The sequence below is a fragment of the Leptopilina heterotoma genome, unplaced genomic scaffold (genome assembly GCF_015476425.1).
Source record: "Leptopilina heterotoma isolate Lh14 unplaced genomic scaffold, ASM1547642v1 Lhet_206, whole genome shotgun sequence".
Classification (NCBI taxonomy): domain Eukaryota; kingdom Metazoa; phylum Arthropoda; class Insecta; order Hymenoptera; family Figitidae; genus Leptopilina; species Leptopilina heterotoma.
This window is the reverse complement of record NW_025110922.1, coordinates 249,833-265,312: the sequence shown is the minus strand read 5'-3', so window position 1 is coordinate 265,312 and position 15,480 is coordinate 249,833. Positions and strand designations below refer to the sequence as shown.

The window sequence follows — 15,480 nt, the reverse complement described above, 5'->3', positions numbered from 1 at the left end:
AACTAAACTTTAAAATTCAACTTCTCATTATGAGTAGGAAATTAAGAAAATCCATTAATTAAATTCTGTATAAAAGAAAAAAAAGTAAAAGGCACTAACCAGAAGATTTGGTTCGTCAAGACAGCTCTGTTGTTTTTCCGAAGCGTCCTTTTGATCTTTTTGATCCTTTGCGTGTTCTTTGAGATCCTCGGAATCCTGACTTTTTGCAATGCCTTTGGGAATAGTTCCGTTGCTTAGTTTTGTCGGATGGGCAATCGTTCCAGGCTCTCTAACAATGAAAAGAGAGAAAAAAAATAAATAAACACTCACACAGAGTTAAAATACACAGAGAGAGAGAGAGAGAGAGAGAGAGAGAGAGAGAGAGAGAGAGAGAGAGAGAGAAAGAGAGTTTACATCTAGTTTTACAGTCACCATCAGAAGAATTTTCTACATCAGAATCGCATAAGCTATATCAATTCGTAAGATCACAAATTTATCACATCCGTTTCGTAACGCAGTCGTCCTTGTTTCTTTATTTTTTTTTTTTTACAAATACACGAATGAAAGATTCTTTACTTAGTATATGCACACACAAATATTATAATCATCTTTGCCTGCAATAACATTTAAACGACCGACTGCAGATCAGGTTTAGAAATGGACGTCAAAGAACTTCGGTTACGTTTCTTTTTCTCTTCTTCGCTCTTTTTTTTATTCCTTTTCTTCTCTTTTTGCTTTAAACTCGCGAACTTTTATCGGGAATGATGTAATTTCTCCGTGAATCATGGAAGGACAAATTACTTGAACAAGAAAGACGTGTCATAAAAAGTTTTTTTACTCTCAGTGATAAATTTTCGTTTTCAGCATTCGAACACCTCGGTAGTATTTCAAAACGTCCGAATAAACAAATTGATTTTCCTTATATTTGCAGTTTACTTATTTTACTTTATTTGCTTACTTTTACTCTATTTACTTGTCCGATATACTTGCAATAATATTTTTTAGAATAAAATATAATGCGGTAAAAATTTCGAAAAAAATATTTAAAGTGATTATTTAATCATAATTAATAAGAAAAAATAAAGAACAGGATGAAGTCATTTAAACGTTCAAAAACTTAAAGAAAATTTCAAATTAATATTTTTTTCTCAAAAAAATTTTTTACAAAAATTCCAACAAAATTTGATTGAAATAATGATGTTTATTCTCACATGAAACAATGAATGTAACCGAGGAAAAATCTGAATACATATAACGAGAATTACATCATTCTCGCTCAAGAAAGAGAAAAACAAATCCGAGTATATAATAGAGGAAAAAATATTATTTTTAATTTTTTCTCTGTACAGTTATTTCTGTCATTTTTAAAATTAAGAAATAAACTCGACCTAAATTTCTCTCGACCAATAACGAGTTAAATCAAGTTTAAAGTTTAATTTAAAGAAGAGAATAATCGATATTAGTCGAGTATAATAAATTTATAATAATAATATAAACTTCCTGCAATTTGTTATTTTCAGTTAATTCAAAGGTTATCGGTCTGCGTTATTATTCTCGCGTAAAAACATTTCTATTATTTCAAGTATAGGAAATTCGGGTAAAAAGTCCACAGTACCATCAACCAAACTAGAAGCAAAAGTTGCGTGTTAACTGACTTAACTAATTAATTATTAAATTAAATATTTTATATTCCAAAATAAAAAAAGTTCAATATTTTTGGTATAAAACTCAAATGGCCTTTTTACCCCATGGGGCTGTTTCACCCCACTCTACTCTATATATTAGAAGTGAAAAAGAAAAAAACGACTCACTTGTCGGATAGTGTAACAGTAATTTGACTGTTCGAAACATCCTTTTCGGTAGCACCTTCGCTTGTCGAAGCAGCGCCTTCGCTTATCTGAAAAAGAAATTTTGTTTTAATTACTTCAAATTAAAGTCCTTTTTCAAATAAGGAATCCTTCTAATTTAAAATTTCTTCTTTTTCATCTTATACTCTAAAATTCTAATTAACGACTATTAATTAAACCGTACAGAGCTTGAAATTTTAATTGAATTATGAGAGCAATTAGAGCATGAGAAATTAATTATTATCGCTGTTATTATTAGTTTAATTATTATTATATATTATAAATTAAATGGATTCGAATAAACGCGACTTTGAAAAATACGCAACACTTTTGATTAGTTTTTTTGCCTCAATTTGATATCCTTAGAAAAACTGTATTTGGTAAAAATAACTGATATATATTTTGATATATGAATATTATAATAATAATAATTTGAACAGCAGAAAATAGAGGATTATAACCAATTTAATTAGTGAAATTCGATTTTTTCTGTAGGCATTTATTTACTAATTTACAAGAAATTTTCTAAAAAATCATTTTCTACTAAGAATTAGTCATTTTTTTTACTAATTGCTGAAGTAAAAATTCAGCCACGATTTGACTAATAATTACTTATTTTCAACTAATTTGGATTTAGAGAGAATTCACAATAATTAAGAACTGTGCGAAAAAAATGTTAATTCACGATAATTAAATAAAAAAATATTAATTTACGCCAATTAAGAAAATGGAGAAATAAATACCAAAACTAAAATAATATCCAACTTTCTGTGAAAATAACAAAACTTTTTAAGATTCGCACAAAAAATAAAAGAAGTGTTAACAGTTATGCGGATTGAAGGTCAAGCATCGATTTTCTTGCTTATCATCAAACTACTACTGCAGCAGTAGTTGAAAGCTTAATAAAATTGCAATACCAGATTCATGGTTAAAACAGGTGATTGCATAAGTAAAGCCTGAGGTCCAACCTGTGGAACATAGAGTGAGAGAGAGAGAGAAAGAGAGACCAACACACATCCAACAGAAATTCACGCTAGAAAACGCACATATAGCCAAGGCCACATAATCCGGGTGACCACTCACTCATTTATTTTACATTCCACATTTCATAAACGCTCAATCGATTCTCGCTTTGCGCATCTCATATTCCTCTCTAGTAGCTAGCTCTACACAAACTTTTTTCTAAAAAGAAAGAGAGAAAATGAAAAATAAATAAATAAACTTTAAATGTTTCAAAAAAAAAACTTACATAATTTGTCTCTGGAACAAAATTTGTTACTCAACAAAAGTCTTTATCATATTTATAAACTTTTCCTTCAAACGACGAAAAAAAAACAATTTCTCCCTTAAAACTTTATATTAAAAAAAACCAAAAAGCGACTTTCTTTATTCTCTATAACTTTGATTACTTAAAGTTGTCAATTATTTACATTGTTTCGTGAAAAGATTTTTTACCCCCACAGCACCGAAACTTTCCTAAAAATTTATTAAATATTTACTTGCAATATTCGGAATATTTAATTGCAATGTTTATTGAAAGTTGTGTAAAGATTTAAATGTCCCGATTAAATAAATATTTAGCGCGAAACTTTCCTGAACATTTCAATGATTATAACTATTATATGATTATAATTATAATTAGGCGAAAATATAATTTAAATGTTCAGGAAATTTTCACACTAAACATTTATTTAATCGGGACATTTAAATCTTTATACAATTTTCACTAAAATTTTCAGTTAAATATGCCGAATATTGCAAGAAAATATTTAATAAATTTTTAGAAAAATTTCTGTGCTGTGGGGGTAACAAGTTCGTAGTTACGTTTTTGAAACGAAATAAAAAGAAAAACATTAAAACTTTTTAAGTCGGGAAAAGATTTAAATTATGAATGATAAAAAAATAATAATATATTTTTAATAATAATAATGTGTAATAATATTAATTTGAACAGCAGAAAATAGAGGATTATAACCAAATGGAGGAAAAACTTGTAATAGATTATTTTTATTATTTATATAATAACAATAATTGAACAGCAAAAAATAGAAGATTATAACCAAATAAAGCTAAAAACAGTAATGTAAATAATAATACTTAATAATAATAATAATTTGAACAGCAGAAAATAGAAGATAATAACCATAAATATGTATAAAATATAAATTATAATAATTATTATTGTCATTTTAATATTGCAATTTATATTTATACAACCGTTATACAATAAATCATAAGAGCTGCCATCAAGGCTTTAGAAGAAAAGTTGACAAATTAATTATGAAAAAAAAATATTCAAGTAAATTTTTTTCCCCGTTCGTAATAGTTAATATATCGATCGTCAACTTTTATCAGACGTTCGTAATCTTCTTTCGACGCTAGACGAGAGAACTTTTTTGCGTTTAACTTTCAGTTCAGTCAAGGATATGAGGAGAGGTGTCTCTTCCAAAAATTTTAAAAACTTTCGTGATTGGAAACTTTTCTAAGAGAGTCATACCGAAAACAATTGCCAATACGAACTAAAACTTATTTCCATATAAATCGCGAAACTTGTTTTGAATATTATATTTTTCCAGAAACTTAACCAATATACTCAATAACGTCACATTTCAAATATTTGCAGAAATTTCCATTCTGCCAGTAAAAACCAACGTAAAACATTACTTTTATGGAGAAAAATTAATTATTAATAAAATTCTACGGACATTCCTGAAAATTGTAACATTACTTTAAATAAGAATTAAATAAATTTAAAATATAGAAAATAGTGTTAAATAGAAACACTTCAAATTTTTATAAAATGAAAAAGCTAAAAGAAAATTCTGTGTGAAAAAAATTCTAACAATGGAAAATTAAAACAAATGTAAAAATAATTTAAATTAATGCCAATCTATATTTTCCTCGAATACAAAATAAAATTTTATAGCAAATTTCACGGTTGGACGTGAGAAAAAATTAATTATATCATTAAAGTTAGAAAAACCAAAAAAGAAAAAAGATGCAAAGAAAAATAATTATCCACAGGGTAGTGGAAATCATTATAAACAAAGTTAAAGTATAATTAAAATATTTTGAAATCGTTGAAAATTTCCTTTTAACAAAACGTAAATTCTCCTTTTTTTCTACATACCTGTTGGTAGAGTATTGTAATATCTCGAGGTTGTATTCTTCTCAAAGCACTCAACTTCTGCAACCGTTCTCTCGCTCCTCTGAAAAGAAATTTTAAAAGTGTTATTACTCTTTCAAGAAAACTATGCTCGAATAATTAAATTTTAATCAAAATTTAATATACTGAAAATTTCTCGTCAACGTATTTATTCGGAAGGACAAAATTTCTTCAGAAAAAAAAATTGTAAGTAAAGAAAGGAAAAAGAAAAATTTCAAAAGGAATACGAATAATAATTCGCAAAATGTGGGTCATGAAAAATGTATGCACCTTAAAATGTGGATCAATCAAATTATTTCGAGTTTATGAAAATATAGAATCTAAAACATAAGTTGTAGTAAAATACAGAAAATATGAAAAGAGTTTCTAGATTAATGATTCTTTATTTTTTTTTTGCTATTACTATTGTTTATTTGTAAGAATAATAATAAATAATTATAAAATATGAAACCGTAATTTAGTAGGCCTTTTATTAAAAAATAATTAAAAGAACGATTTTGAGAAGAAGTAAATTGTTAATTACCTTTCGACTGCTATCACCCAAGCGTCCCTTATCCTCCCAGCGTTTGGTCCGTCCAATTCTTCTGCCAACAAACGAAAAAGTGTTAGTGAAAAAGATCTCCATTAAAGTATCTTTTGATTTTATGAGTCATAAAATATTTTCTGAAATATCACTTTTTCATGTTACATTTTTTACATTCTATATAAAATATATTTTACTTCCTAAAAATACTTCCTGCTCAAAAGAATTATAAAAATTGAAAAAAACTTTCTAGAAAATTGTATTATCCAAAAACAATATAAACAACCGAATTAAATAAAAATTATTTCCTTCTTCATTATATTATAAATTAGATATTTTAATCAAGTAAAAATAGTTAAAAATAGTAAACAGAAAAAATAGAGTGAATTATTCTGATTCACTCTAAAAATGATTAGATACTTAAAAAACTCTTCTAATACATTTAATTACGAATTTCCTTAATTGTAAAATTATTCCAAAACACCAATTCTTTTTTAAATAAATATTTAATAATTATTATTACTCCATAGGAATTAAAATTTTCATGAAATTTCAAATTTAAACCTTTACGAAATTCAACAAATTATAAGAATAATATTACAAAACATGAAGATATCGATCACTCCGAGTCGAAGACTCGGAGTTATTGATATCTTCATGATTTGTAATAACTTAAATTTCCATAAAATTTTTCAAACAAAAATTAAACTTTTTACAAAAATTTTAATAAAATCCTCACAAGAATTCAATTATTTTTACAACTAATAAAATTTTCCTCATGAATTCAATTATTTTCATAAATAATAAAATTTTCCATCAGATTTCAATTATTTTTAATACAATTTTAAATAAATTCCTCAAAAAATTTAATTATTTTTAAAATTCTTTTGCAAGAATTCAATTACATTTAACAAATAATGAAATTCTTTGCTGAAATTTAAATATTTTCAAAATCTACTATTTTAATAAAATTTCTTAAATGAATTTAATTATTTTTTCAAAAAATGTAATAAAATGCGTTGCAAAAATCAATTATTTTCATAAATAATACAATTCTTTATAGGATTTCAATTATTTAAAAAAATTTAATTAAAATTTGTTGCAAGAATTGAACTCTTTTCATAAATAATAAAATTTTCCACAGGATTTCAATTATTTTAATAAATGTAATAAAAATTCTTTACAAACATTGAATTATTTTCATAAATAATAAAATTCTTCACATGATTTCAATTTTTTTTAATATAATTTTGAGTAAATTCTTTAAAAAATGTAATTCTTTTAAAAAATATTCAAAATTTAATTATTTTTGAAAATTTATGCTATAATGCTTAAATGTTTTCGTAAAATTTCAACATTTTTTTTCTAAATTATTGAATTTTGTAAAGAGTTTTTTTTAAATTTCTTAAAATAATTCAATTTTACTAAGAATTAAATTGAAATTTTTGAAAACAATTGAATTTTGCTAAGAATTTAATTAAAATTTTTGAAAATAATTGAATCCCTAAAAAGAAGTTTAACAATATTTATTTTTGCGAAAAATATTATTACTCTTGAAAATAATTGAATTTCTGCAATAATTTGTAACTTTTCCAAAATTAAATTTCTTTTTCGTGTTTTTAACTAAAATTCTTCTTTAAATCAATTATTATTAATAATTTTTTAAAAAGCTCTTTGATAATTTTCAAATTCATTTGTTTATAATTCAATTTTACTAAATTTCAATTATTCGTAAATTCTTCAATAGAATTGTTAGTTGAAAATTTGAAAAATTTAAATTTTCAAAGATTTTAATTTGGAACATTTTCAAAATTAAATTATTTTTATTTAATAAATAAATGTTTTTCAAAATTGAATCCTCATACCAATAATTTTATCAACATATTTTTAAATAATTCAATTTTTTCGACGAATTTTAATAAAATCTTCAAAACTTATTACATTTTTTGAGAAATTCAATTAAAATTGTATTAAGAATAATTGAAATTCTATTATGAGTTTTATTATTCATGAAAATAATTGAATCTCGGTAAAAAATTTTATTATTTTTGAAAATAATGTAATGTTTGCTTTAAATTTTATTTTCACACTTTTTTTTAAATATTTGAAATCGTTTGAAAAGTTTTATTATAAAATATGTAGATATTGAAAATGATTGAATTGAGGAAAATTCATGAAAATAATTGAATTTCGGAGAAAAATTTGATTATTTATAAAGATAATTGAAATTTTAACGCTTTAAAAAAAAATTTAACATAATTGAATTTCTGGGAATGTTTCCATTTCTTTTGAAAATAATTAAATTCTTGTAATAAATTTTAGTTATTTAGGAAAATAATTGAATTTTGCAAAAATTTTTATTAAAATTCCTGAAAATCATTGAATTTTGACGAAACTGTAATACAAATTGTTAAAAATAATTAAATTTTACAAAGAATTTAAATAAAATTTGCGAAAATAATTAAATTTCGGAGAAAAATTTTATTATTCATAAAGATAATTGAAATTTTAAAGGGAATTTTTAAAAAAATTTTAACATAATTGAATTTCTGCGACGAATTTTATTACTTTTGAACATAATTGAATTTACGGGGGGTACTTCCATGGAATTTTTATACGTGGGTAATTTGAACAGCAGAAAATAGAAGATTATAACCAAATATATGTATAAATATAAATTATAATATTAAAATTATGGTAATAATAGTTTGAACAGCAAAAAATAGAAGATTATAACCAAATATGTATAAATATAAATTATAATATTAAAATGATGGTAATAATAATTTGAACAGCATAAAATAGAAGATTATAACCAAATATGTATAAATATAAATTATAATATTAAAATGATGGTAATAATAATTTGAACAGCATAAAATAGAAGATTATAACCAAATATGTATAAATATAAATTATAATATTAAAATGATGGTAATAATAATTTGAGCAGCAGAAAATAGAGGATTAAACATCTTAAAACCAAAGTATTTGATAAGTAGCCTATTTTTAAATTCAAAACAATGGGTTGAGTCATAACTTTAGGACTTAAAATACCACTAAAATTCGGTCAAGAATGTTTCTACTATAACCGGTTGTAGTCAAAAGTGTACTGAAAGTAAAATTTACTTTTCATAGTGTAAGTAAAGGCACTTAAAGAATATTTTTTTTTTGACAAAAATTGATGACCTTTTATGTCTACCAAAAATTTAACGCCCAACTTTGAAGTACATGGTTTTTGATAAGAGCGAGCGGAAGTTATGCATAACATCTCGAATCTCGGTTGCGAGTTTCCATAAAAGCTTAAGGTAGAATAGAAGGCAATGAAAGGGAAAGCCAAATCTAGATTTAACTTGGGAAATGCGGCTAAGAGCAGTACGCCATAAAGCAAGTACTGCTACTACTTCTCTCTTCTGTCCTTATTTATCCAATTCAACGTGTAAGACCCTAGGGAAAATTTTAAGTACAGTCTCGACCTCGAACTCGTTCAAATGATAAATTCCCACGCGATTCTATATAAATAAAATTTCCCACCTGTACGTTAAATATGATTCAACAAAAATTTTTAAAAGAAAATAAAAAAACAACAACATATCAGAGCAACTGACCAAGAAGAAAAACACATCCTATATATATATATATATATATACAGACAAACAAACTTTTCCTCTCAATTCAATGGTGAAATATAAAATGAAAATTTAAAAATTAAATTCAATACACTGTGAAACTTTTTTTTCAAACTAGTTTTTTAAAAAATGAATATTAAAGCTATTGTTATTTTTCCATCTCGGTTTTGTTTTTCCCTTATTATCTTTTCTTTTCACTTCTTTTTTCTCCGCATAAGTTCTTTTGGGTTAAATAAATTTCCCTATGTGAAAATATTATTTTCCTATACTTTCCCGAATGATAATAAATCTGAATTTTTTTTAGAATAAAAACAGAATAAATTTTTTTCAATTAAAATCATTTACAGTTTTGCATCCATAAAAAAAGATATATTTGACTCGAGCCTGCTAAACTTTTCATTTTTAACAAATAAATTTTATTTGTACCTATTAAATAAATTTTATTTTGTTGAAATAAAAATTTTATTTGTGCCGAATAATATTTGTATTTAAAACAATTGAAAACAAATAAATAATTTAGTAGCTCATCTGTGACAATTATGCTCTTATTTATCACATATAAATTATATTTGTTTTAAATAAAATTTTCCTGTGTGTAAACTTTTATTTTTTACTAAAAATATTACATGATATGAGATTATAATAAAAAATTAAAAATACAAAATTAAAATTTAAAAGTTAAATATTATTTAAATAGTTCTTTAAATTATCAATGAAATATTTTTTGAACGTTTAAAAAACTTGAACGTTGAATTACAATTAAAACTTAAATTATAATTTTAAATTAAAAATTTCTAATTATATAAATAATTTCATCAAGAAAATTATGGATATAAGTAGTTTTTTAATATTTTTTAAAATAGTTTTAGAATCCTTAAAAGTTAATGTTTTAAACCTCACAAACTAAATAAACTATACCTGTTATTAAATTTCGAAAAATATCTTATTTAAATATATAAAACATGTTCTGTGAACATTTATTATTAAAAAAATTCACCTTGAATTAAATTTAAATACGATTACTTTGAGTTGATAACACAAAAATTTACATTAATTATATTCATTAAATAAGAGAAGAAATTTTGTAAAGAAAATACATTCAAAACTTAGAAAAATATATAACGATGAATCAGGTTTTTGATAACAATTTATTCAATATCTCGTTTTTCTCTGATTTCCAAATTGAATTTTGACTATTTTTTCTAGGACCTTGGAAAAAAACTATTCTAAAAATATTCTGATTTATTCTAAAAATGATTAAAATACACGAGATTAATTGTGAAAATCTATAATAAATTGTAAAATCATTAGGTAAATATCGATAATTTTTTTTAATTAATATTGAATTATTATTATTTCTCCATAGTAGGAATTAAGAGTTTCGAAAATTTCAAAATTAAAAACCATTTAGAGCTCAACTATTTATAAAAATTGCAAACGCAAATCTTCCAAAATTAAACTGTTTTTTGAAGTTTTAACTAAAATTATTCTCTAAAACAATTATTATATTTTATTGAATTTTTAAGAAAGTTTTTTGAAAATTTAATTATTTAGAAAAAAAAACTTTCGATCAAAATAAAAAAAAGATTTAAAAAATTTAATTTTATAAAAATTAAATTATTAAAAAATTTTTAAGTAAATATGTTCTTAAAAGTTCAATTAATTCAATTCAATTCATTATTCAACTAATTTCAAAAAGATTTGAATAAAAATTTTTCCAAAAACAAACTACTTCAGAATTTTTTATTACAATTTTTTAAAAATTCCAATTTTCTAAAACTTTTATTCAAAACCTTTTGAAATTCAATTACATATTTATGAAAATTGTAAACGCAACTCTAGTAAAATTCAATTATTTGTGGAATTTCTAAGTAAATTTATCGAATAATTTTCGAAAAATTTTCTAAAACATCAATTTGAAACCTTTTGAAATTTAATTTTAAAAGATACCTACGAATTGCAAACCGGAATATTGATACTTCAACTTCTCAAAAATTATTTTCAGAATTTTAATTCAATTATTTTCTATAATTTATAAATAAAAATTCTTCTCTACATAAATTGTTTTTAATAATTTTTTATATATTCAAAAATTCAACTTATTTCAAAAAGATTTGAATAAAAATTTTTCCAACTAACTACTTCAGAGTTTTTTATTAAAATTTTTGAAAAATTCCAATTTTTTAAACATTTTATTCGAAACCTTTTGAAATTCAATTATTTATGAAAATTTTAAACCCAACTCTAGTAAAATTCAATTATTTGTGTAATTTCTAAGTAATTTTATCAAATAATTAAGTAAAATTATTAAATTCGAATTTAAATTTTCGAAAATAAACTTTTTCTTTTTTCTGAACTTTTCTAAACAATTTTCTAAACTAACTGCGCCTACTTCAGAATTTTTAATTAAAATTTTTTAAAAATTCCAATTTTCCAAAATTTTATTCGAATTCTTTTAAAATTCAATTATTGATGAAAATTGTAAACGCAACTCTGGGTAAAATTCAATTATTTGTGGAATTTTGAAGTAATTGTGAAGTAATTTTGAAGTAATAATTAAAATTTTTTAAAAATTTCAATTTTCTAAAAATTTTATTCGAAACCTTTTGAAATTCAATTAATTATTTATGAAATTTTAATTTATTTTAAAGGAGGCCAAGTACTTGAATGTCTTATTATTAAAATCTGCTGAACACAAAAATACAAAATTTTCCTATCAATTCTAAAAATTTTGTTGTTTTTCCAGTACTTTTGATAAATTTTCCCGACTTTTCCCTCATTACCATACCACCCTGATTAATTTTCCATTCCCTAAATTTTTTCTAATTTCCCTGCGACCTCTGGTAACCCATTTATCGCTGTTGCAACTAAAACATATATCATACGCACTTTTTCTGCAGATATCAAATTGAGACAAAAAAAAAGAATCAAAACTGTTGCTTCGCAACACTTTTTATTCTTTTTTTTTTGTCTCAATTTGATATCTGCAGAAAAACTGTGTACTTTTCGCGCATATAATCATAAAAAAACGACAACATTCATAAATGCTCCGAAGAAAATATTAAAAACCAAAGTGTTATTTTCAATAGACATTTTCTTTGACAAGCTTTCCCTTTTCCTATAAGAGGAGGAGGAGAAAAAAAAAGAATTACATTTCCATTTGTGATAATGGAAAGTATATCGTGAAACTGGAAAGCTTTTATTAAAAAAGTTTGAAAAAGTTATGATGCTCCAGAAAATATTGCAAAGTATTTTTGAAGCAGATAATGTCATTTATATTTGTTGTCATAGTAACTTGCTAGTAGGAAACAGTATGAAATTTTGTATGAGATGAAAAGAGAGCAATGGAAAGGGGAATTGCAGTCTTTTATAAAATTTTTAATAACTGTGACCATTTCATTCTTTTTCATATATATATATAAAGCTGGGGGGTAACAGGTGAATGTACTTTTCCACGAGAGACGAGAGAGAAAGAGAGAGAGAGTAAAGAGGCTGAAAAGATTATTTTTCCTTTCGTCTCGTTTGTTTTTCCTCAAGTATAGTTTAATTCAGCTTCCATATAGTATGTGTCTATGTGAACAATATAAGAAGCACCCTCTAGTGTCTATATTATGATGTTTAATGAACCTCTTTGCAAATCCCTTGTCTATATATGTAAATTCAACAATATCACTCGTCTCTTCATGCTTCTCTTCTCTCGAGTTGTTTAAATTGTTAATTTTCTTTCGCAGGAGAGATAAAAGGGTTCGCCTTCCTTTTATCGACTTGGAATAGCTAAACGAACCATTGTAATTTATAGGAACCGAAGCCAAACACGAGAAAAGGTCATGAAATATAATGGCCTATCTACAATTGGATCGACAATGCCACTTCCGCACTTGCTGCGATGCACATATACACTTTTCTTCAAATGCACACCATTACATTTCAACGGAAACTTCTCGTGTGTCATCAAAATAAAAATGCACGCTGCACATAAAAGAAGGTATCTGTAAAATTCCAAATAATTCTATCGCGCCCGAAAGGAAAAACAAAATACAAACAAAATTGTCTGCTGCTTTCGTGTAAACGAGATCATTGCTAAAGTAAGTACTAGTACGTGTACGTTTTACAATACAAGATTGTAAAATAATGTAAAAAAAAAATGAGGGTATTTTTTAAAAGTAGCAAGTTAAAATTGAAGATGCAAAAAGTGAATTACAATCTATCTTCTGTCTTGCAAGAGAAGATAATTCGGTAAATTACTTAAAGTATCTTACATCAAGATTTTGTGATGTCATAAGATATTTAAGTATAGAGAGATACTTTTGAAAGGTATGATACATCTGAGTTATGTAACTCACTAAAAAATGTAACACGTACACGGAGAAAATTTATTCCTGAAATTTTACTGAATTTAGTTCGGTAAAACTGGGATGAAGTGTCAAAACAGTAATTTTTCAAGAACTAGACTGTAAAAGAAATTGCATTGAAAAATAATGTAAAAATCATAAAGTTCACGATACATGTATTAGCGCTTCACTTACAGTTCGGTAAAACGTAAGCCAAGTGCTCGCTACATTCATATTTATTGAATAGTTCGGTAAAACGTAAGATAAAGTCTTCGGTAAAACTGACGAGTTGCAATTTATTGAATAGTTCGGTAAAACGTAAGTTAAAGTCTTCGGTAAAACTGACGAGTTGCAATTTACTGAAAGTTCGGTAAAACTTGAAGAACAAAAATAAAAAATAATGTTACTTCAGTAGATCTATATTAATACTGCCGTAACTCTCAATTTACCTACTTTAATCACTACCTAAACCCCCTACAATTGTTTACGAACAAATACTAATTGATACACCTGCCTACAGTACATTCTAAACGCATACACTAATACACACATCGCACGCTTTACATTAATGCTTCAGAAAGTTTCAACTGTCCTTATATATTAATCTCAATTTTATTTCACCGCTTGTGAGAAAGATTCAAATTAATAAACTATCGTTGTACAAAATTAAAAATTATTTATATTAATGAATCATTTCTAACTATATTCAAGGTCAATTTATGAAATATTTTTAAATTATGTTTTTATTATTATAAAGAAAAATGTTTAAATTTGTATTTAATGGAATAAAACAATAATTTATGAAAATCCTTATTATTCTCAAATTTTTGTGTTTAAAATTAAAAATATACATATTAAAAGTGCAAGTTGGAAATTATTAAATTAATTAATAGAAAATTAATCTTTCTGAAATATTAAATAATAATTGTGAGGTATTAAAAAGCGAAAAGGAAATAAGCAAGTAAGCAAATAAGGAATAAAGTAAGCAAGAAGGAAATAAGCAAGTAAGAAAGTAAGCAAATCAGAAAGTAAGTAATCAAGAAGGAAATGAGCAAGTAAGCAAAGTAAGCAAGGAGGAAATAAGCAAGTAAGCAAAGTAAGCAAGAAGGAAATAAGAAAGTAAGCAAGCATATAAGGAAGTAAGTAAGAAAAAAGGAAGCAAGCAAGTAAGCAAGAAGGAAATAAGCAAGTAAGAAAGTAAGCAAATAAGAAAGTAAGTAATCAAGAAGGAAATAAGCAAGTAAGAAAAGTAAGCAAGGAGGAAATAAGCAAGTAAGCAAAGTAAGTAAGAAGGAAATAAGAAAGTAAGCAAGTAAGCATATAAGGAAGTAAGTAAGCAGAAAGGAAACAAGCAAGTAAGCAAGAAGGAAATTAGGAAGTAAGCAAATAAGTAGGTAAGCAAGTAAGCAAGAAAGAAATAAGCAAGTAAGCAAAGTAAGCAAGAAGGAAAGTAAGCTAGTAAGCAAGCAAGTTATTTCCTTTTTGCTTACTTGCTTACCTACTTATTTACTTACTTACATACTTACTTATATGTTTAATTGCTTACTTATTTATTTCCTTTTTGCTTACTTACTTATGTTTATTTGCTTACTTACTTACTATTATTCATATTTAATTAAAATGAATAAATTATATGTTAAAAAAATAAGTATGTTATTGCCATTTTATATTTTCTTTTTATTTGATTTAAAAGCATTTATTACATATTTGGCAATTAATTAGTGTTTAAAATAATTAATTAATTGAATTTTAATTTAAATAATAATAAAATGATTATTAATTAAGTCTAAATAAGTTGGAAAAATCAACTATTAGTGTGAAAGTCTTTCATTTGACTGCGGGACACTTGAAATAAAGTATTTCAATCCAGAAAACTAAAACTTTAGGCAAGTCAAGGAAGTTTTACCGAACTATTCCTGAAAACGAACACTTTAGGCAAGTCAAGAAAGTTTTACCGAACTATTCCTGAAACGTTAGTGCCCATCAAGGAGGTATTTATTTAATT

The 15,480-nt window shown here is 24.4% G+C and overlaps 1 protein-coding gene across 4 annotated transcripts in view; it reads right to left on the bottom strand.

Annotated features, from left to right (window-relative positions):
- Window positions 1-15,480, bottom strand: part of LOC122501155 (protein PALS1) — a 207,994-nt gene that overhangs the window by 120,175 nt on the left and 72,339 nt on the right. For 2 of the 4 annotated variants that reach the window (XM_043610433.1, XM_043610434.1), the window contains 4 exons: window positions 5,516-5,576; window positions 4,957-5,035; window positions 1,791-1,876; window positions 100-268 (listed from right to left, as the gene is read on the bottom strand). In XM_043610433.1, coding sequence (XP_043466368.1) covers window positions 100-268; window positions 1,791-1,876; window positions 4,957-5,035; window positions 5,516-5,576 — 395 coding nt within the window. The remainder of the gene's footprint in view (window positions 1-99; window positions 269-1,790; window positions 1,877-4,956; window positions 5,036-5,515; window positions 5,577-15,480) is intronic. The other 2 variants (XM_043610435.1, XM_043610432.1) reach the window with 1 other exon arrangement.